The sequence below is a fragment of the Malaclemys terrapin genome, chromosome 25 (assembly GCF_027887155.1).
Source record: "Malaclemys terrapin pileata isolate rMalTer1 chromosome 25, rMalTer1.hap1, whole genome shotgun sequence".
NCBI classification, from domain to species: Eukaryota; Metazoa; Chordata; order Testudines; family Emydidae; genus Malaclemys; species Malaclemys terrapin.
Window position 1 is genome coordinate 15,303,600 of NC_071529.1, and position 19,897 is coordinate 15,323,496.

At 60.1% G+C, this 19,897-nt stretch overlaps 1 protein-coding gene across 3 annotated transcripts; it reads right to left on the reverse strand.

The window, feature by feature from the left end:
- Window positions 1-7,184: 7,184 nt before the first annotated feature.
- DHX58 (DExH-box helicase 58) lies at window positions 7,185-19,592 on the reverse strand. 3 transcript variants are annotated; one of them, XM_054014702.1, is made up of 14 exons: window positions 19,493-19,592; window positions 19,170-19,281; window positions 17,687-17,873; window positions 16,677-16,878; window positions 15,850-16,040; window positions 15,291-15,407; window positions 14,871-14,997; window positions 13,682-13,873; window positions 12,912-13,168; window positions 12,077-12,226; window positions 11,322-11,483; window positions 10,802-10,992; window positions 10,160-10,256; window positions 7,185-9,460 (listed from the first exon to the last, which is right to left on the reverse strand). In XM_054014702.1, exons 3-14 carry the CDS (start codon window positions 17,852-17,854, stop codon window positions 9,287-9,289), a joined length of 2,028 nt encoding a protein of 675 aa, XP_053870677.1. In that variant the 5' UTR covers window positions 17,855-17,873; window positions 19,170-19,281; window positions 19,493-19,592; the 3' UTR covers window positions 7,185-9,286. The 3 variants fall into 3 exon arrangements, with proteins under 3 accessions (XP_053870677.1, XP_053870674.1, XP_053870675.1); XM_054014699.1 differs by lacking the exon at window positions 19,493-19,592 and having other exon boundaries at window positions 16,677-16,770; window positions 19,170-19,271; XM_054014700.1 differs by lacking the exons at window positions 19,170-19,281; window positions 19,493-19,592 and adding an exon at window positions 18,605-18,948.
- Between the last annotated feature and the right edge of the window lie 305 nt (window positions 19,593-19,897).

Genomic DNA, 19,897 nt, shown 5'->3' on the forward strand with positions numbered 1-19,897 from the left:
AGGGCATCTGCCCGTCACCTGAGCCGCCTTCCTCCCAGAGAGCAGGAGAAAGCTCCGTGTGCTGTGCTAAGAACGAAGCTCTGCATAGGGCCCAGCGGTCTCTCGCAGCAAGCGCCCGGGAGGGCTGCTTTACGGCCCTGGTGCTTAGACGCTGCACAGAAGCTGCTTGCCCCAGCCAGCTATTCCCAACCGGCAACAATCACAGCTGTATCCCTCCAATCCCCGCTCCCTTCCTACTGGGCTAATTAGCCAGGTCCCCCCCGGCCCGGGGGGGGCATGAGCCTCGTGTCCAGGCCCGGGCCAAGCCAGCTCGGGAAGACGTTTGATGGGCTTGGCTCAGATTCCGAGGATGAGCCCGGGGAAGGCGGCACTGAGGAACATGACAGATGTCACCTGCCTGCCTCCTAATGGGTTGAAGGGTTTGAACTTGGCTTAGCAGCCACTTCAAATAGCAGAAGGCTCTCGGGAGCGTTGGCAGCGAGAGGTGAGGTCGAAGGAGAGGACACGACGTACCCGAGAGCCAGGGATATTTGTACTCACTGCTCAGCACCTGCCTGCTGCCGCAGGAGACCCTCCCACCCCCCCTTCCCCAGCATCTCACCTGGGCTGCACATTACCAAACCGGGTGAGGGCGCTAAGGCATAGGATGAGTCTGACACAGGCATTAGGTGCCATGACCCACGCCGGCCCCAGCAGCGAGCCAGATGTCACGCTCCGTGGCCAGTGGGGGGAAGGGTTGCACAGTCACAGATTGAAGGTTGGCATCTGTGACGGAGCAGGGCAGATTTGACCTGGGAATGTTGCAGGGGGATTGCAGTGAGGAGGGGGGACTTCCCTTGAAGGAAGCTACCTGAGCTGTAACCTGAGCCAGGAACGGGGGTGGGGAGAATTAACACCTTCTGCCCGGGAGACTGAACAAAGGAGAGGAGCAGCGGGAGGAGCGGGGAGTTTAGTTTCAGTTTGGGCTGGGTGGTGCAACACAGGGAACCCCAAGCTGGGGTCTAAGCTCCCTGAACCTCCCAGAGGGACCTAATTGAGGGGGTCTGGTCGTACCTACACGCTCTGCTTGAGACTGTGTTCCTGTCCTTAAATAAACCTTCTGCTTTACTGGCTGGTTGAGAGTCGCAGTGAATCTCGGGAAGAGGGGTGCAGGGCCCTGACTCCCCCACACTCTGCAACAGCATCCAACTCCCAACCAAGACCCTGTGGGTGGGTACCTGGTGCGTGTGCATCATGAAATCCTTCCGCCCCGCCCCGCGTGGCCCCTGACTGCAGAGCTCCGCGCCGGGAGGGGCCTGTGCCACGGGAAGGCCCTTGGAAACCAACCTGATCCTGGCAAAAAGTCATCTCATATTCTGCGCCCAAATACCAGCGTCTCAGAGATCCCCAAAGCCGGCGGCTCGCCTGGGCTGTTTGCTCGGCAGTGCTAAGTCACAGCTCAGGCACTGAACTCGCCACTGCAGGGCAGGGCTCTCTGCCGGGCCAGCCAACCGAGGCCGCATTCATTGGATTCCCAGGCTCCTCCTTAACCCACATCCTCCTACCGCTCTACCACCCGGTCACCAACCGTGCCACTCAGCCTGGCGGGGGGCGCTCGGGGTCAAGGCCAAGAGCAATTCTCTATCCACGGACCCGATCATATGCGCGCTGTACCAGAGGTTCTCACCTGCCCCTACTGTCAGCTCTGCTCCCATAGGATCTGTCCCATCCTCGTCCCAGGCCCCTGCTGAGTGCACAGGAGGCACGGACAGCACCTGCCACCAGCCAGATGCTGCAGGGGAACAAAGACAAGGGTATCAGCGGGGAGGTGGCCAAGGCGCTCTCGCTCCATCTGCCAGGAGCTGTTGCAATAAGGAGGTTTCTCCCTCCAGCTGGGGCGTAACTGGCTCGCTTGTCTGCTCGGCCCCGGACCGCACTGGATACGGACCCTGCACTGCCAGCCAGGGCAGTGGCTTTAGTGACCATCGTAACACTTCGCTCCTGCCTTAGCTTTCAGTCTCTGCAAGCGTTACAGAGAGATGGGCAGGGCAGGGCTGGGCTGCCCATTTTACAGATGGGCAAATTCCTTCCCAGGCCACGTTCCCTACAGTCACACAGGGAGTCGGCAGCAGAACCGGGCCTGGAACCCAGGGGTCCTGACTCCCAGGCCCAGTCCCTATTCACCAGGCCTCCCTGCAGCCTAGCTGTAAACCAGCAGCAAGCCGCGCTTTCCCCAGAGGCCAGTGGGTTTTACAACAGGGCGTCCAAGCTGTGCCCTGGCGTTGTGTGTTCCTGGCAAGTCACTAGCCGTTGGCGGCCACGAGCTCATGACACTGCTAGCCAAGAGGCCCCCCGCGCCCCAGTATTTGGGGTCCTGGGAGCCCGACAGGCTCTGCAAGGCTGTCATGGCACAAGGCAGGGGAGGGCATGCAGCAGGATGGTAGCTGGGGAGGGGGAAGATCTCCTTCTCCTCACCCTCCGGGTTGTGCTTTGGCTGCCTAGAAAACAACTAGCACAAATTTCTGCTCCATGGTGCCAGGAACAAAGAGCCCCCAGCCAGCACTTCTCCGCCCCAGAACTCAGAGCGCTTGGAGGTCAGCAGGCCGGGGCAGAGCCAGGGATTAGAGCCCAGGGCTCCTAAGAGCCATTAGGCCACGCTGCCGCCGTCCATTAATGGGCCTTGCTCTATACCAGGGCCAGGAGAACGGCCACGGAGGCCACGTTCCTGAGCTGCACAGGGGCCACGGCCACAGAGCTCGAGACGCCACCGGCAGCGCTCGGGAGGTGGCAGAAGCCTCCGAATGGGGAGACCCCAGGGGTGCAGAGGGCGAGGCGAGGAGGGAACCCCACCCTAGAGCGCGTGGGGCGGGAACTAGAGCATAAATGATTCACCAGTGGGAACAGGCTCCGGCCAAGCGACTCCCTGTAGCCTCTGTGGCTCCCCTAGCGCTCGGGGCTGGGCTCAAAGGGCCCCATGCTGCTCACCAGCCCTGGGAGCAAGGCAGACGCTAGAAATGTGCACACACCCCCCAACTAACCCCCCGGGCCCCAGGGGCTGTAACAGGGCTGGCGGGCAACAGAGGAAATCACAAGGGACTCTGGGAGCTGAGCCCCCAACACTCCCCACAAGTCAGCGTTTGCAAGGGGCCCAGGCGCGCTTGCTAGGCCTGGGGGGAGCCGAAAGCCCGCCCCAAAAGCAGCTCTCACGGCTGTGTGACCCGGCGGGCGTTCCCGACCCCCCGCCGATACGGGGCAGTCACAGCCCCACAGGGCCAAGGTGTTTACCTGGAGGTCCCCACTTGGTCCCGGCTCCCGGCACAGCGGCCAAGAGGGCCACTGCGTTGCCATCGGGATCCACGCACTGGGATGTCCACGACGAACACCAAACCCTCCTGCCAGCCGGAGCGGGGTGCAGGCCCCAGGGCCCATCTGAGGGAGCCCGGGAGGGCAGCCGGGGCCGCCACCGCCAGGGGCTGCGAGGAGGCTGGGCGGCGTGGCCCAGGGCTGAGGGAAGCTGGAGCGGCCCCAGGAGGACATTTACACAGCAGACACTGGATTAAGTGGGGTCTTGTCTGCTCCACCCCTGGCCGAGCTGGGACCAGAGCCCCACACGGCCGCCTCTGATCATTCAATTTGCCGCTTGCCTCTGAGAGCCCATCTCAGGCTCGCAGCCGGTCTGAGGGCCCAGCGGTAACCGGCCTTTCCCTTCACAGGCCCCCCCAAGGGACAAAGCCCCCCTACAGCCCCAGGCAGCCCAGCACCCCCAGGCCGGCTCAGAGCCCCGAGCGAGGGGCTGCGCTCAGTGGCCAGGCCTGGGCTTCCCTCTAGTGAGGCTGGGAGGAAATGCAGGTCCCGGCTGCCAGGGCCTGGCTATCCAAGGGGTTTGTGCACCAGGCCAGCCTCCTGTGTAGACAGGCCAGACTGGCACGATTTACTGGCTGTAAGGGCACAGCAGCTGTGGGGGGTTTCCAGCGAATGTGCTGCGGGCTGCGAGGGGCAGTGGCTGAACAGGGGCAGCTGGGCTTTTTGTGGGACCTGCCGGAATCCAAGTTGTTTAGCGGGAAGTGGCCGTGCCTGGGCCTCCTGGCCTGCTTCGGGCTGATCTCGGCGCAGGCTCTGCCTCTCCTGTCAGGTCTGTCATGCGCTGTGCGAGGGAAGGTGCTGGCCTGATGCAGTGATCGCTGGAGGGCTGGCCCCTCAGGCTGGCTCTGGCGGGATCTTTGCACTGCAGTCCCCTGCTGTGGGTGCGCTAAGGGGAGTAAAACAGGCTTTAGGTTGGCCTGAAAACTAAGGGCTTGGCTACAAAGGGAGTTATTCCAGTTTAAAAAACAAGGAGTCTGGTGGCACCTTAAAGACGAACAGATTTATTTGGGCATAGTCTTTAAGGTGCCACCAGATTCCTTGTTGTTTTTGTAGATACAGACTAACACAGCTACCCCGATACTTGATTCCAGTTTAACTGTTCCTAAGTCACTCCCTGTGTGAATGCTCTTACGCTGCAATAAAAGTGTCATTCCAAAAATGAATCCACTTCAGAAGTGGATTAAGCTAATTTGAAATAACGGTTTGTCTGCATAGGGAAATTAATTTGGAATATGCTAGGGTGTGAATGTAAAGAGGCTTAATTACCCTGATTAACTCCCTATGTTATTCTGGAATAAGAGTGCCTTGTTCTGAATGAATGGCTTAAATTAATAGTGGATTAAGTTAATTTGGAATAAAGCACTCTTATTACAGAACAAAAATGTCCACATGTGGCATTAACCAGGAACAGTTAATCCACTTTACGTCCTCACTCTACTTTATTCTGAATTAAGGTTCATGTGTAGACAAGTCCTGCTACGTTTCTCTAGCCAGACTCGCTCACTAACGACGGTATCTAGTACAAGCCCTGCTCATTTCGGAAGCTACCACACACACAGCCCCTGCTATGGGTGCCAGTCTAGGGCAGGGCATACCTGGAGGTAGCAGGGGCGGAGTCAGACATCCCTCCACCCAGGACACACCTGAGCCTGCCTCGCCCTGGAGAAGTTCTAAAGAACCAGCCGGCCACCGTGTCTCTGCTGTTGCTGAGTGTGGGTCTGTGTCCCCTAACCTGAGCCTGCAGCGGTTACAAAACATGCTTACTTTATAGAGAGACAGTGCAGTTGGCTGAGTGGTGCCAACGTAGCGTCGCAGGAGCGGAAGGGACCTTGGGGGGTCATCTAGCCCAGTCCCCACTAGCTGAAACACACGTAGGAGAATGTACATTAAGCTCGGCTTGGCAATCAGTTTAAGCCTGGGAGTTAAAAGTTTGCCAGCATAAGTCAGAAGGAGTAAGTGACCTGGGGTGACGAGGTGGAGCGCTAAGAGCTGGGGCATGAACAAGTAACCACAAATTGTGAAATCTGAATAGCATTTTGGGGAGGTGGGGGGTTAAGTAATGTACCTTACTCTAAGTGCATTGACAATGCTAACGAACGCGTTGACACAAATAGCTCTATCGCTAATCAGAACACCAATGATGGTTACCTAGAAGGCTCCATATGGACAACAGGTGGAGATTTAATTACATATGGCCAGGGAGGTTAATATGTAAACAAGGGGGTACGAAAACTGATGTAGGGATATTTACCAGTGGGGCATCAGAATGACATAGGCGATTTATAGTGCCCTCCACTGCCTGTCTCTGTTTTCATTGCTCCATGAAGTTGTGAGGGTGTCAACTTTGTGTCCATTTATTGGCCAGTGTTTATCGTTTGCTTTGGCTTTTGATTAGAAGTTTTGGGTCTCCGTGTGTCGCTAACCCATCTCAAACTCAGCCTGAATACGTTTGTCTCAGGTAGCCATTCGAGTCCCGAACCTGTTGTTTGTGATCAGTTTGATTTTGCAAGTTCAATCCATTCAGGGTTACACTGAGGGTGGGGCTGGCCCGCCCGGGAGAGGCTGATGCACTGAGGAGAGGGCTTGCACAGCTGTCGTCTTGTAATGTTTAAAATAAATAGCTGGGGCATGTGCAATGAGTTTGGTGGGGTCTCAGCTGAGCTCCCAGTGAAGAAACAAACCAATCCCATTAACTAAGATACCCCTTCCCCAGTGCTGATGGCTGCTGCAGCGTCTCTGCTGGCTGGGCCACGGAGCGGGGGCACGCGCCTTCCTCTAGCCCTCAGCCCCTTGGTGCAGTGACGCTCCCAGCAGCGCAGGGATCAGCTGTTCCAGCCAGATCGGATTCACTGGCCGCTTTGCTCAAGTGTTAAAAATGCAACGTGGCGAATTAACTAAAAAGCAAAACAGGAAATGCAGAAAAGGCCTAGCACTGCTGCCAGGGGCTGTCCCGACGTGCCAGGAGCAAGTCTGCCTTTGCCCTAGCGACCCCAGATAACCTTGCTGAATATTTGCAGGCTGCCACTTCGGCTGGTTCTCAGACCTGCCTTGCTGCAGCTCCCACGTTGATCCTTTAATCTCCTGCCAGAGGGACCTGAGCATCAGCTCTGAAATACCCCCCGGGGCAGGTTCAGAGCCTGGCCCGACTGCTTCCTCCCTGTCAGGTGGAGGAGCTGAGCTCAGGTGGGTTCTTCAGACCAGGTCCTGATCAGGCTATTTGCTCTGCTCAGGGTTCGTGGGCAGAGACTCATGGGCCGGGGCTGCTCCGTGCCCGTGGTGTGCTGGATGTGCCACGCACATGGCCTGGAGATCAGCTGTTCTGAGGGGCTGTGAAGGCTGGAGCCCTGTTTCGTGGGACATGAGCGCATTGAGCGGGCTGGCGGGGGGGATATGTGAGATGGCTCATGGACTCTGCCTTTCCTCGGGCCTCCAGCCTGCGCTCTTCTGCGCTAAGAGAAACTCGGCAAATACAGACACGGTCTGAGACCACATGGCTCTGCCAAGCAGTCCTGCAGTGGCTGGAGGGCGTGAGTGACTGCCTGTTAGGAAGCAGCGCACCAACCCCTACCTGGCTGTGAGTGCCACGCTGAGATCTCACCCGTCAATTCTCGCGTATGAACTCCTCAGGCACCATAACAACCTAGCCACGGACTCACAGACAGTCCCCGCGGCACTCTGATCTGTCTGGCCACCTGGGTGGGCCTGCCTTTGCGAGAGATGGTCCCTTACACCAAGAATCACAGCAATATTCAGGTTACTCCCAATCCCGAAGGACCGTCCCTTACCCCAGGTTAAGTACACCTCAGATCGCACACCAAAGATAACATGCGTAACCAACCCTATCCTAACCTAGCGAAAGATTTATTCTATAGAAAAGGAAATCCGAGTTATTCATACAGTTAAAGCAGGTAGACATAGGCACACAAATAAGTTCCACTCTTCAGTTTCAAAAAGTAACAGGAGCTTCTATGCCATGCAAGCTCGTATGTCCCACGGGGCTAAGCCAAGCTGAGCAGCTGGGGATCTTTGGCTTATGCCTAGCGATCCTTGTCCCATGCAAAGCAGCATAACAATCCAGTTCCTCCTTGTTAGGGGTTTTTATTCCCTGCCCCTCTTCTGCTTGGAGTTGAAACTCAGCTGATGGGAGGAATTCACGGGCGAGACTCATCTTAATAGGGTGGGGGAGCGTAAACAACCAAGTCTTTTGTCCACTTGAATGTTCCGCTCTAGTCTGTCTGGTGTGGATGGGCCTTCCTTGTGGGCTGGCGGTAACACCTGCTGGCGGGGACCGGCCCTTCGCACTAATCGCGCTCTCCGGGCCGGTCTTTACACAGTCACAGAGGCGGACAGCGCAAATTCTCAGTGATTACCTTACAGTGTGGGACACAGAGTGTGACTGCGATTAACGCACGTGGCAACTCACAGCAATCCCATCACGTCTAAGCACTAAGCACATGCGGACAATTCTACTACCTATTTTAACACTACTAACCCTCGGGGAGCCAGCCTGGTGCCCGCTGTGTATTTATCAGTGTTCAGTGGAGGTCTGGGGACCTTGGCATGAGCTGGCGCCTGGCCTGCCAGCGTCACAGCCTCAAACCCCCAAGTGGCAGCAGGCTGCTTGGAGATCAGCGTGCAAAGCAACTCGCTGGCCACTCCCGACCGCATGGTGTGGGGTCTAGGGACTCCGTGGGGCTTGTATTTCCTACCCAGCCAGAGCTAGCGCTAGGCATCACCAGACTGAGCCATGGCGCAGGGCCCCGAGAGGCTCAAGGAGGCCCCCTAGTGGCTCTATTATTATTATGTTCATAAGAACTTGCCTGTTTTTGTATTGGCTCCTCCCCTCTGGCTAAGCCCAAGCGGATGCACGGGCTGGCGGTTCGGACAGCAGAGGGGCTGGTGGCAGTTCTGCAAACTGATCACTCGACACGCACTCGGCTTCGTGCAGCCGAGCAGGAAAACACGTGGCTTCTGCGCACTGCGCAGAATCATTGCAAGCTGTGACCAAGATCGGGGGGGGCTCCCGGACAGGGGCAGGTGGGAGAGATGTGTCCTGTCCTTCCCAGAACCACAAAGAAATGTACCTGCAACTCCCCCGAGAAGGGGCGCGGCATTATCCTTGTCTGACGGGTAGGGAAACTGAGGCACAGAGGCGGGATGAGACTTGTGTGAGCTCAGCCAGTGTGTCCTGTCCTTCCCAGAATCACAAAGAAATGTACCTGCAACTCCCCCTAGAAGGGGCGCGGCATTATCCTTGTCTGACGGGTAGGGAAACTGAGGCACAGAGGCGGGACGAGACTTGTGTGAGATCAGCCAGTGAGTCAGCGGCAGAGCTGGGAACAGGACCCCGGTCTGTGATTGGGTCACAACACTCGGCTCCTTACCAGTGAGTGTTGAGGGGCAGGGCAGGGAGGATGGGGGAGTGTGTTAGACACCTGGGGAGGGCCGGAGGGGTTTTATGGTAAATCCTGGGCTGAACAGTACAGCTGTTGGCTGGGGGTCAGACAACATGACCCCCACGATCCCTTCTAACCCTGTGGGTCTATGGTTCTTTGCCCTGTTTGGCCGGGACACGTCAGTCCCATCACCAGACCACCTCCCAGCCCAGAGCCTGGTCTCTGGGGGTGGCAGCCCCCCTAGGTCCCAATCCTGCTCCTGACGCTGTGCGGGCCCAGCGGGGCCCAGCAGAGCGAAGTGGGGCAGGAGTGCAGGGGGGGCCCATCTCCAGGGGGTCCTTACTCCTCCATTGGTCTATCTCTGCCCAGTGCCCGGGCACTGCAGAGTGTATGGAGGAAAGACAGAGCCACGTCTGGGCAAAGCAGGGTTAAAATGCTTCCACTGTGCCCAGTGCTGATCTCTGGGAGGGGCGCTCCCGCCTACCATGCCAAGGGCTGGGCTAAGGCGCCCTATCGCCACGGGAGGGTGCTTGGGGCTCGGCCAGGCGTTACATGCTCAAGTTCCTGCTGCAGTACTCCACGTAGTCAAACTCCTCGATGGTGAAAGTCACCCGGCTCCATTGCTTGAGATGTTTGTTCCCGTCCGGCGTCGCCACCACGAAGTTTTTGATGGAGAGGATGGGCAGCGTCACGCTGCGGTAGATCATCTCCATGCCCCAGGCCTGCACGGACGGACGAGGGACACATCACCCGGACGGACAGGCAGGACCCACCGCAAATCGCCGGGACTAAACAGTCGCACATCTGGGTGACGGGGCTTAGCATCTGATCCCAGAGCTGAACTGTACAAACATCTCCTACTTATATACAGGGGAGTGTATAGACCTTAACCACACACGCCCAGTCACACACAGACCGACACGTGCTCACAAACACTCACTCCCACATACACCCAAGCTCCAATGGCTGGAAGTTTAATGCAGAAAAACTCGCACTGGAAATATGTCGCCCATTCTGAAATGTGGATAATTTGCCATCGGAGCAGACCCCACTATTGCCAATTCCCGGGATTTAATATTTGATGCTTTCCTTAAAGCCCCAACTCTTGGAGTCATGTGATATGGGGGGGGGGGGAAATCTCAGCTTTCCCTTAAAATAAAAAGGAAGTTTCCAGCCCTCATAGCTGTGCAGAAAAGCTGGGGGAGGGGAGCTGTGACCCCTAAAGGCTCAGAAACCCCCTTTTTTAAAACCTCATGGGTTTTGAACGTTTGGGGCTGGCAGCCTGGGATCTCCAAGGGAGGTGTGGATTCTCCGTCTCTCGGGCTCTGTACATGCAGACTGGGTGTATTTCCAGTTCAACCCCAGCGCCTGCTTACCCAGTAGGGGAGAGTCACCTGTGGGTGTCTCAGCCACGTACTCACCTGGCCGCAGTTCGCACAGCTGATGCTGCCCCCTGGCTTCCAGTCCTTGAAGTTACGGGGAATCCCCACGTTGTTGGATGTGGCATTGTAGTAAATCCTGCGGGAAATGCACCAAGAGCCGTTGCCATAAGGAGCGAAGCAGAGGGGGCTTGTGAGCCAAGAATGCCGGGCTCACAAGCAGAGCCAGCACGCAGCCACCTGGGGAGGGGAGCTCCCCGCCCACCGCCCCGGAAGAGGGACAATCCCAGCCCCAAGCTGCTCCCTGGATCGGTCCCTGGAACGGACGGGAAGGACCCTGGCCTGATGGGGCCGACAGACGTGTCTCTCCAGGCTCTTGCTAGGAGAGGCTGCAAAGCTGGTCCCGCAGGGAGTCCCAGCGCTGAGCGAGGGGCCAGCAGGGCTGCCAGGCCGGGGGCCCCAGCGCAGGAGAGCGAGGTCTGAGGGCAGGGGGCCGGGGAACATCTACTACGGCATTAAACATGCCTGCGCTAGCGACTGTCCCCAGTGGGTGCTGGTGCTGATGCCCACCTCCCCTCCCAGCTCCGGCAGCCCACGTGACACAGAGCGAACGGCCGGGGGTCCCCGGGGGACATGGGCAGGGCTCCGCTCACTCGGGTCCCCGTCCCCCAGTCCCGCCCTCACTTGAAGTCTGGGTTGACGTTGACATGGTGCATCTTCTCCACGGTGCGCAGGTCACTGCCGTGGCACACGGCCATGTTGCAGTTTATGCAGTGGAGGCGGACGGCGTCCGGGTCGTGCAGCTGCCGCTTCTGGTTGCCTTCAGCCTTCTTCACCTTCCGGCTAATGATGGCGCTTCGCTGCAGGGCTGTGATCTGGGGGAGGGGAGGGGCAGCTCAACGCAGGTGCGACAGGAACACAACCACAAGGAGACACCCACAGACACGCAGCAAGAGGCACCACCAGCCCCCTCAGCTCCACTCAGACCCCTCCCCAGCGGCTGCCATCCACCACCCCGTGGGGCAGGCACCTGGGGGCCTTAGCACAAAACACAGGCTGTCTGAGCAGCATGGCTGGGGTGGAGAACAGGGCCTGAGGCCCTAGCCGGCCCAGTGCACCGGGAACCCCGCTCTGTGCCATGGAGCATGGACACGGGCCAGGAGCTGCTGGCCCCCGGGGCTGTGCCCGAGCGCCGGCCCCTCACCGTGTCCCGGTACGTCTTCTCCGGCATGGTCTGCACCTCTTCAATGACTCTTTGCGTGAGCTCCTCCAAGGTCTCGTTCAGCCGCTCCCGCGACACCTCCTTGCTGTTGGCCTTGGCGAGGACGGAGTACAGACTGTTCTCGGCGCGGGCACGGCCCCTGGCCTGTGCAAACGGGGACGCGCAGTTGGGTCATGCCTGGGTTCGGCTTAGGAAGGAGCCCCAGGGAAAGCGCCGGCAGAGCCCCTCCCACCACCCCACTCAGGTCTGCAACACCCCCCAGCGAGGGGGTTGGGTGAACGCTGAGCCCACGAGGTGCGGGCGGATTCGCCATCCCCTGGTGCTGCTGGCAAATGGCACTCGGGATGGAAGGCCTCCTGGGCGCAGCCACCCCAAGCGTGCCTTGGGCCTGGCCTGCAGGGAGCCCCCACAGAGGAGTGGGGAGTCTGGTCTCTGTGCCCCATGTGGTCCTGGCCTCGCCGCACAGCTCCCGCTCCGGAGCTCTGTATCAGCTCCATCGAGAGGGACCTGGCTGTGAGGGGCGCTCGGCAGGACTCCAGGGAGCCGGGGGCTGGGTGTGTGTCAGACAGACCCAGCTGGGTGGGCCTGGGACAGCCGGCTTCCCCCTGCACTGAGGAAGGCAGCGGCTCCCCGCCACCCCATCCAGCCCAGCCTAGTGCTCGGTCCCTCGGAGCCAGGAGGGAGGGATCCGGGGAACAAGGGCAGAGCCTGGCCAGGCCCGGGGAGCAGCGGGTTACCTGCACCATGGCGATCTCATTGGTCATCAGCCCATAACGAACCACGATGTTGCATTCTGGGATGTCCAGGCCCTCCTCGGCCACGCTGGTGGAGAAGAGCAGGTTGAGGTCTCCCTTGCGGAACAACTTGATCACGTCTTGCTGCTCGTTCTGGGAAGAGAGAAGGGACGGAGCTGTCGTTCCCGCTCACCGTGGGCCTGGCCCGGCGCCGCAGGGATTCCAGGCCCCCAGGCACCTCTGCAATCACCCAGCCGCAGGGCGAAAGGACAACAGGGAACCTGGGACACAGAGCCCAAAGCTGCAGCTCTGCATGGGGACTCCCCAGGACACAGTTCCAGGCCCCCCAGCCACGACAGGGCGAGAATCACATGGATTAAAGCTACTGACTGGTCCCTTCCCTCCCAAGTGTGAGGGGACAGGTCCCCCCACGCTTCCTTCTGCTCACCCGGTGGGGTGGGGTGGGGCAGGAGAGGCTCCAGGGGGAGGGCCTAGTGGTTAGAACAGAGGAGGGGGCGGGAGTCAGGACTCCTGGGTTCTTTTCCCCACTCTTGGAGGGGAGGGGACTCCAGGGTTCTCTTCTCCCAGCTGTGAGAGGAGACTGGGTTCTAGTGAGTAGAGCTTGGGGGTCAGGACGCCTGGGTTCTCTTCCCAGCTCTGTCACCAGCCTGGGGAGCACGGCACTTCCTTCTTTGGGCCTCAGTTTCTCGCTCTTTCCCCTGGCCTCTCTCAAGAGGGGGTGTGTGTGCAAAGCTCCTGGGCTGAGAAGAGCCGTGCAGGGCACAGCTGCCTTCAGCACCGTCTGCCCCCTCCCTTCCTTCCTCCCTTGCACACCCACCTGGGTCATGTGCTTGGTCTGGTTGCTGTAGCCGGCTCCGGTCAGGACAGCTGCCTTAATGTCCAGCCTTGCCAGCTTCGCGTTCTCCTGGATCCACTTGTGCAGGGCGTGGGCGCTCTGGCGCGTCTTGGTGAAGATGATGCCGCGGGAGCGGTCCAGGGTCCGGAACTGCTCCTGGAGGATCTCCTCCAGCTTGCTCAGCTTGGGGTTCTCGTAGCGCGGGTCGCTGGTCAGAGCCAGCAGGGCTGCCTTGATCTCTGCAACGGAGCGTGCAGGCAGGTGAGAGCGGCAGCTCTGAGCCAGCGAGCCCCAGGGCTACGTTACAGCACTCGCACCCTGGCCCAGGATTCAAACCCAGGGCCTGCAGCACTAAGAACACAGACTTCTACTGCTGAAGTGAAAGGAGCGACTCTATTAGCTGCAGCTGTAAGCTCTTATCCGCTCCTGGGGACCAGCCCCCTCCCCATGGGTTACATTCATCCTAACGTTTCTCAAGGGGCTCGTCACACGTAATGCACATCTGGCAGCGAGTCCTCCCGGAGAGAGGTCCCATAAGCCCAGCACTGCGAGGGGCAGCGTGGCCTAGTGATTAGGACACTGGCCTGGGAGTCAGGACACATGGGGTCTGCCACTGGCCTGCCTGGGCAGGGTTCTCTGGCCTGCCCTATGCAGGAGGCCAGCCTAGATGAGCACATTGGGCCTTGCTGACCCCTCCCCTTGCTTTGTTATGGGCTCCCCCCCACCCCCCGTATCCTGCTTCCAGCCCTTACCCTCGAAGGTGCTGACGAGGAAGCGCTCCGTGGGGTCCTGCAGAACCTTGGTGACCTTTTCCAGCTGGTAGAACTCGTCCAGGGCGTTGAAGGCATCGATCATGCGCACCGTGTCATTGATCAGCAGCGCGTCGTTGTACTTCCGCAGGTGCAGGGCGCACGTGCGCTTCTTACGGCAGAACGACTGGGCTCCTGGAACAAAGCCACTGTAGCAACCGCTGAGAGCCAATCCCCCAGCACGGCGCCTTGGGCGGTCACTGAGAGCGGGGCCAGTGTGGGGACCGGGCTCCGGACTCCTGGGTTCTATTCCAGCTCCGGGAGGGGGTTATCTAGTGTTAGAGCAGGGGAGGCTGGGAGCCAGGACGCCTGGGTTCTATTTCCGGCTCCGGAAGCGGGGTATCTAGTGTTAGAGCAGGGGAGGCTGGGAGCCAGGACGCCTGGGTTCTTTTCCGGCTCCAGGAACAAAGCATGTGTCAAAGGCCCATTACACAGCGAGGAGGAAAAGGCAATAACAGAAAATGCCACAATGGTGACTGTTGTTACTGCGCTGTATAACCTGGCTCAGTCCCGCACAGCAGCCAGGCGCGGGATCAGAGGCCCCAGGCTATCCTGCGGGAGGGGCGGGGTAATTCCTTCCCCGGATCGCTTTGCGCCTCGGCGCATGAGGCTGCACAATCCTTGGGATCAGATTCATGGCTTGAGTCACTGCAGGCAGCATTCCGCACAAAACCCCTACAGGGCTATTCGCTTCCCTCCCACCCTGCGGCAGGAAGTCCCACAGGTAAGGGACACGCTGCAGGCAGCATTCTGCCCTCTCGCAGGCACTGTCATTGGGTGCCCGTTCTGGAGCCCAGGTGGTTTATCTAGGCCATTTGTGTGTAGATACAGTAACGCCTGGAGGGATCCCATTGTGCTGGGCACCCCGTGGACATGTAATAAGAGACCAGCCCTGCCCCCAAGAGTGCTCAGTTGAAAGAGGCAACACAAAGGGAGGATCGTTATCGCCATTTTACAGGTGGGGAAACTGAGGCACAGAGCAATGAACTGACTTGCCCAAGGCCAGGCAGAGCTGGGAATTGAATCCAATCCAATGCCTGAGCCACAAGCTCAACCTTCCTCCCCCTGATTAGCTCTAGATTTCTCCCAACCCCCGTTAACCCCTCCCCTGCGCTGGCACACAGCCCCTCACCTTCCTTCCCCAGCTCGACAATGCGCTGCTCGTAGCTCTGGGTGCCGAAGTCCTGCGGCAGGCTGCCAACATCCAGGTACTGGTGGATGTGGGCCATGGTCTCCTTCAGCTTCCGGCCCAAAGGATCCTGGGGAGCAGAGCGAGGCAGGGAGGGCTCAGAGTCTCGAGGGGAAGGCCGCTGCCCGTGGCATGCCCCGAGGGCACGGTGCAAGCCGGGTCAGGTCGCAGGCTGGGAGCACAGGGGACCCAGCTGATTATGGGATGGGCTCGGCCACCTCCCAGGCCCTGAGCTAAGCAGAGCTGACTGAGGGGTTTAAACCCTCAAGGGCTGTTGCTGGTCTCCCCTGCAGTGGGGTCTCTCTCTTCTCCCCTGGGGTCTGTGCCCATGTGCAGCCCGTGGTGGCTCTGAGAGCCCTTTACCTGCGGCCTCTCGTGGGACACGTCGTACTGCTTCCTGGGCTGAGGGACTTGAGCCCGCAGGTGGACACGGTGCTTCTGAGACGACATGATTTTGGCGGTGTCCAGGTTGGCGCAGATCTAAAAGGGTTAAACACACACACACCCCGAGAGCCACATGTCATGGACGCACTGAGCTGGGAAGGGGGTGGGGGGGTATCCCAGATGTACCCAGGCAGGGGTACCATCAGCATGGGCACATCTGGCTCCAGCAGCCACTCCCCCCCACGCCCTAGGACGTCCCGACAGACGCCAGGGGGAACAACGCTGCAGCTCCGTGACCCATGTGGCTGCCGTGGCTAGAATCTCAGGTGTGTCAGGCGACCAGAAGCCGAGGAGATGGGCTCCCTTGGCAGACAGTTTGCGTGGCCCCAATTCCTGCTCCAAGGGCCTTTTCCAGCAGCCAAAAGACAAGCCTGGTGCAATCTCAGGGAGGTTCAGCAGTTCCTGGGCCACTGGGGTGGCAGCCAGCCACGTCCCCCGCTTCGCTGGGATGGGGGGGCGTGAGGAATGCTCCGCTCACCTGCAGGATGTGCTGCTTGGCCCCCTGGATGCTGGTGGCCCCCCCGGTGCCGGGCGAGGCGGTGAGGCCCAGGATCTGCGGCAGCTTCCGCTGGCCTGTCAGCTTGCGCTCCAGGTAATCCTCCATGATCTGGTTGTAGACGCAGTCCTTGTGGGTGTGGTGGCATTCGTCAATCACCAGCAGGGAGAAATCTGCCCAGGGAGATGGGGCTGAGCCAAGCTGAGGGCCCCGGAGCGAGGCTGACAGGGTGGGGGGGGGGGGGAGAAGCTCCGGAAGTGGGGGAAGTGACTAGGGCACTAGCTGGGGACCCGGGGTCAGTTCCCAGCTTTGCCACAGACTCCCTGGGGTGCCTTGGGAGGATTTCGAGGGGACCATGTGGGCAGGTGGACAGAGCGGGGGTCTGCTCTGCGACGTGACCAGCAACTGCCGGGGGCAGGGGGAATGACACTGTCTTTTCTGCCTCCCACGGACTCCAGATCAAATGTGCGCAGTTTACAAAACGCCAGCACTAGCCCTTCTGCCTCTCGATCTCCAAGGCAAGGCAGCCTCCCTGTTCCCACTGTATCAACAGGGAATGAATCGGCCACCCAGGGCTCTGTCCAGGGACCAGCCTTTTCCCTCACTCCCACCATCTCCATCCCCCAGGAGCTGAGAGTCAAGCTGGGTTTTCTCGCTGGCTTGTGCACGCTCAGCAGTAACCAAAGGCCAGATCCTCAGCTGGTGTCAATCGGAATTGACACGGGCACAGCCGATTGAGACGAGCTGGGGATCCGGCCCTGAGATCCAATCCCCATGTGGGACGGCTCCCATCTGGGCTGGGCTCCTACCGGTCAGCTCCACGTGCATGTCCTCGTCCTGGCTGGTCAGGGCGTTCTGCAGGATTTTCGCCGTGCAGATCACCACGTCGCTCAGCTTCACCTCCTTGGAGAAGAAGAATTTCTGGTCGCTGTCGCTGCTGATGGGCGTGACCCGGAAGCAATCCTGCAGGGCCTGGAATTCCTGCGTGTAGTGCTGGTCCACCAGGTGCACCTGGCCACCCAACACGCAAGAGACGCCCTGTGAGGCCTGGGGAGAGCCCCGGCTGCTGAGCTGAGCAACCTCCCATGGACAACAGAGGCAAAGCTGCGCAGCGCCCTGCCCAGCAGCACCCTGCCTGTCTAGGGGGCTCCAGCGTAGAGCAGGCGTTTGGGGACCCTCCCTCCTTAGCACGGGTCATCGGCAGGTTTTGAACCCAGCACCTTCAGCACAACTAACGGGTAATGCCATTAGCTAGCAGCAGTAGTAGGCTGTTATCCTCCCACATGGACCAGCTGTGCAGAGAGCACAGCACACAGTGCTGGGGTGCCATGGGGGAGGATGGGCGGCCATGAGGCCTGGCGCTGGCCATGCTGGGACTGAGACAGCTCTCGGCTGCCTGGGCAGAGGGCGAGGTGGGCATGTTTTGCCCACTTGCTTTCCCACCCCCTGCGTGAACACAGCTCCCCCACCTGGCGTCAAGTCCGCCCCCTTGAGACCGTGAGGCCAGCCTGATGCGGGTGACTAGCCCGACTGCCCGCTGCCCCCACAGCCACGCCTGGCACATGGCGACCACCCAACGAACGTGGGGACTCGGCCACAGTTCCTCCGTAGCACGTCTGTGTGCAAAGACCTGAAGGCCTGGGGTGGGGGCGGTTCCTCACTCTGGCTGGTCCCTCTCCGGCTGCAGCCCCAGCACATCCGGCGTCCCATCATGTCTGGCCGCGGACAGGCCAAGGGGAGCGCCAGGCAGGTCAGGCTGGGAGAATCAGCCCCACCCCAGCATGAGCCCTTCCCCCCACCTGTGCAACTCCGGTCTCACCCTGTTCACTAGCACGGCCACCTTGGCCCGCTCCCGGGTCTCCAGGTGCCTCTTGCACACGTAGGCTGCTGCCCGGGTCTTCCCTGCCCCTGTGGGCAGCCAGATGATGATGTTCTCGCCCTCCAGGGCGGGCACGATCACCTCCCACTGGTAGTCACGCAGCTCCATGCGGGCGGGCACTGGGCACCTGCAGGAAGCACAGGGGCTATGTGAAGGGGGCAAAGCTGGTATCAGCATGGACCAAGCAAGAGGGGCTAGCCCCCTGCCCTGCCCTGCCCTCCAACCCCTCCCCCTCTACACCCCTTACCTAGCCCCCACTCTGACCCCCTTCCCCATTTCCCAACCCCTTCCTGGGCTTCCAGCCTACCTCTCTCCACCCTCTGCCCTGCCCTCCAACCCCTCCCCCTCTCCACCCCTGCCCAGCCCCCAATCTGACCCCCTTCCCCATTTCCCAACCCCTTCCTGGGCTTCCAGCCTACCTCTCTCCACCCCGTGCCCTGCCCTCCAACCCCTCCCCCTCTCCACCCCCTGCCCAGCCCCCAATCTGACCCCCTTCCCCATTTCCCAACCCCTTCCTGGGCTTCCAGCCTACCTCTCTCCACCCCCTGCCCTGCCCTCCAACCCCTCCCCCTCTCCAGCCCCTGCCCTGCCCTCCAACCCCTCCCCCTCTCCACCCCCTGCCCAGCCCCCAATCTGACCCCCTTCCCCATTTCCCAACCCCTTCCTGGGCTTCCAGCCTACACCTCTCTCCACCCCCTGCCCTGCCCCCAATCCATTATCCCCCCCACCATCTTCCATCCCCTCTCCTGGCCTCATCCAATCTCCCCCCTTCCCCCCCGCAGCTAGAGACCGGTCAGGTCAGACAGGAGCCTGGACCACTGAGTCACCCACCGCCCAGCGCTGCCCCCAGCCCCGCACCGTAGAACTGGACCCGCAGGGTTAGCTCGTCTGACCCCCAGCGCCCGTGAGCCTGGGCAGGATGCCTGTGCCAGCCAGTGGCCCCCGGGGCACCCCCAGGCGGAGGGCAAGGGCAGGGGCGGGTGAAGGAGCAGGCAGGCACTTCTCGCCCAGCAGCGCCCCTCTCCGCCCAGAATCACCCCGCTGGCAAACGGACCCGGGCGAGTCGCCTGCTCCCCCGTGGCCTGGCAGCTGCTGCCTCTGCCAGGGGATCTGCCCACCCCACCCGAGACCCCCAGAGCCTGAGAGCAAAACCCTTCGGGGGGGGCCCAGCCAGGGGGGTCCCAGCAGCTCCGCTCTCCGGATCCTGGCCACCCGCTTCCTGCCAGCTGCGGCTCCGGGCTGGTGTGCTGGAACTGGGGGGGCTGGAAGGGGCTGCAGCACACCCCCCCCCCCCCGGCTTGAAGTGGTTTCCATTATATCCAGGGTTTAGTTTGGTTCAATGGCTCTTAGCACCCCCCCCCACACACACACACATTATTCCAGCCCCCCTGCGCCGGGCACGTTTAACTCCGATTACACTGACCTGGATCCGCGGACCGAGACACGAGCCCAGCGCAGGGCTCGGCTACACCACAGTGAATCCGCGGTCGGTTGCTGCGCCGGCTGGAGTCCCCCTCGGGGATCCCTCAGCCAAGCTGTCATAGACAGAAATCGAAACTGAATCCAGTGCTAGACACAGACACCAGGGCAGCCCCACCCCGAGCTCAGCCCCCAGGCAGGGCCTGCCCCCGCTAGCCCCAGGAGCAGACGGGCCAGCACTTTCCTGGGGGGCTGGCATTAAAAAAGCAAAGTGAATGGTGGGACTCGTTAGGAAAGGGATCGATAATGAGCCAGAAAATATCATACTGCCTCTGTATAAATCCAGGGTACGCCCCCGCCCCTTCAATAGTGCTGCAGACGTGGTCGCCCCAGCTCCAAAAACAGAGCTATTGGGATTGGAAAAGGTTCGAAGAAGGGCAACAAAAATAATGAAGGGTCTGGAACGGCTGCCGACAGAGGGGAGATTAATAAGACTGGGACTGTTCAGCTTGGAAAAGAGACGGCTAAGGGGGGAGATGATAGAGGTCTATAAAAGCATGACTGGTGTGGAGACGGTAAATAAGAAAGTGTTATTTACTCCTTCTCATAAGACAAGAACTAGGGGTCACCCAATGAAATTAACAGGCAGCAGGTTTAAAACAAACAAAAGGAAGTATTTCCTCATGTAACACAGAGTCAACTGTAGAACTCTTTGCCAGAGGATATTGTGAA

Coding starts and splice junctions, on each gene's coding strand:
- DHX58 (XM_054014702.1), bottom strand. CDS start 17,854: ATGGAGCTGCGTGACTACCAGTGGGAGGTGATCGTGCCCGCCCTGGAG. Junction 16,879..17,686: donor TGGCCGTGCTAGTGAACAGG/GTGAGACCGGAG, acceptor TTGGGTGGCCAG/GTGCACCTGGTGGACCAGCA. Junction 14,998..15,290: donor TGTCCCACGAGAGGCCGCAG/GTAAAGGGCTCT, acceptor TCTGCTCCCCAG/GATCCTTTGGGCCGGAAGCT.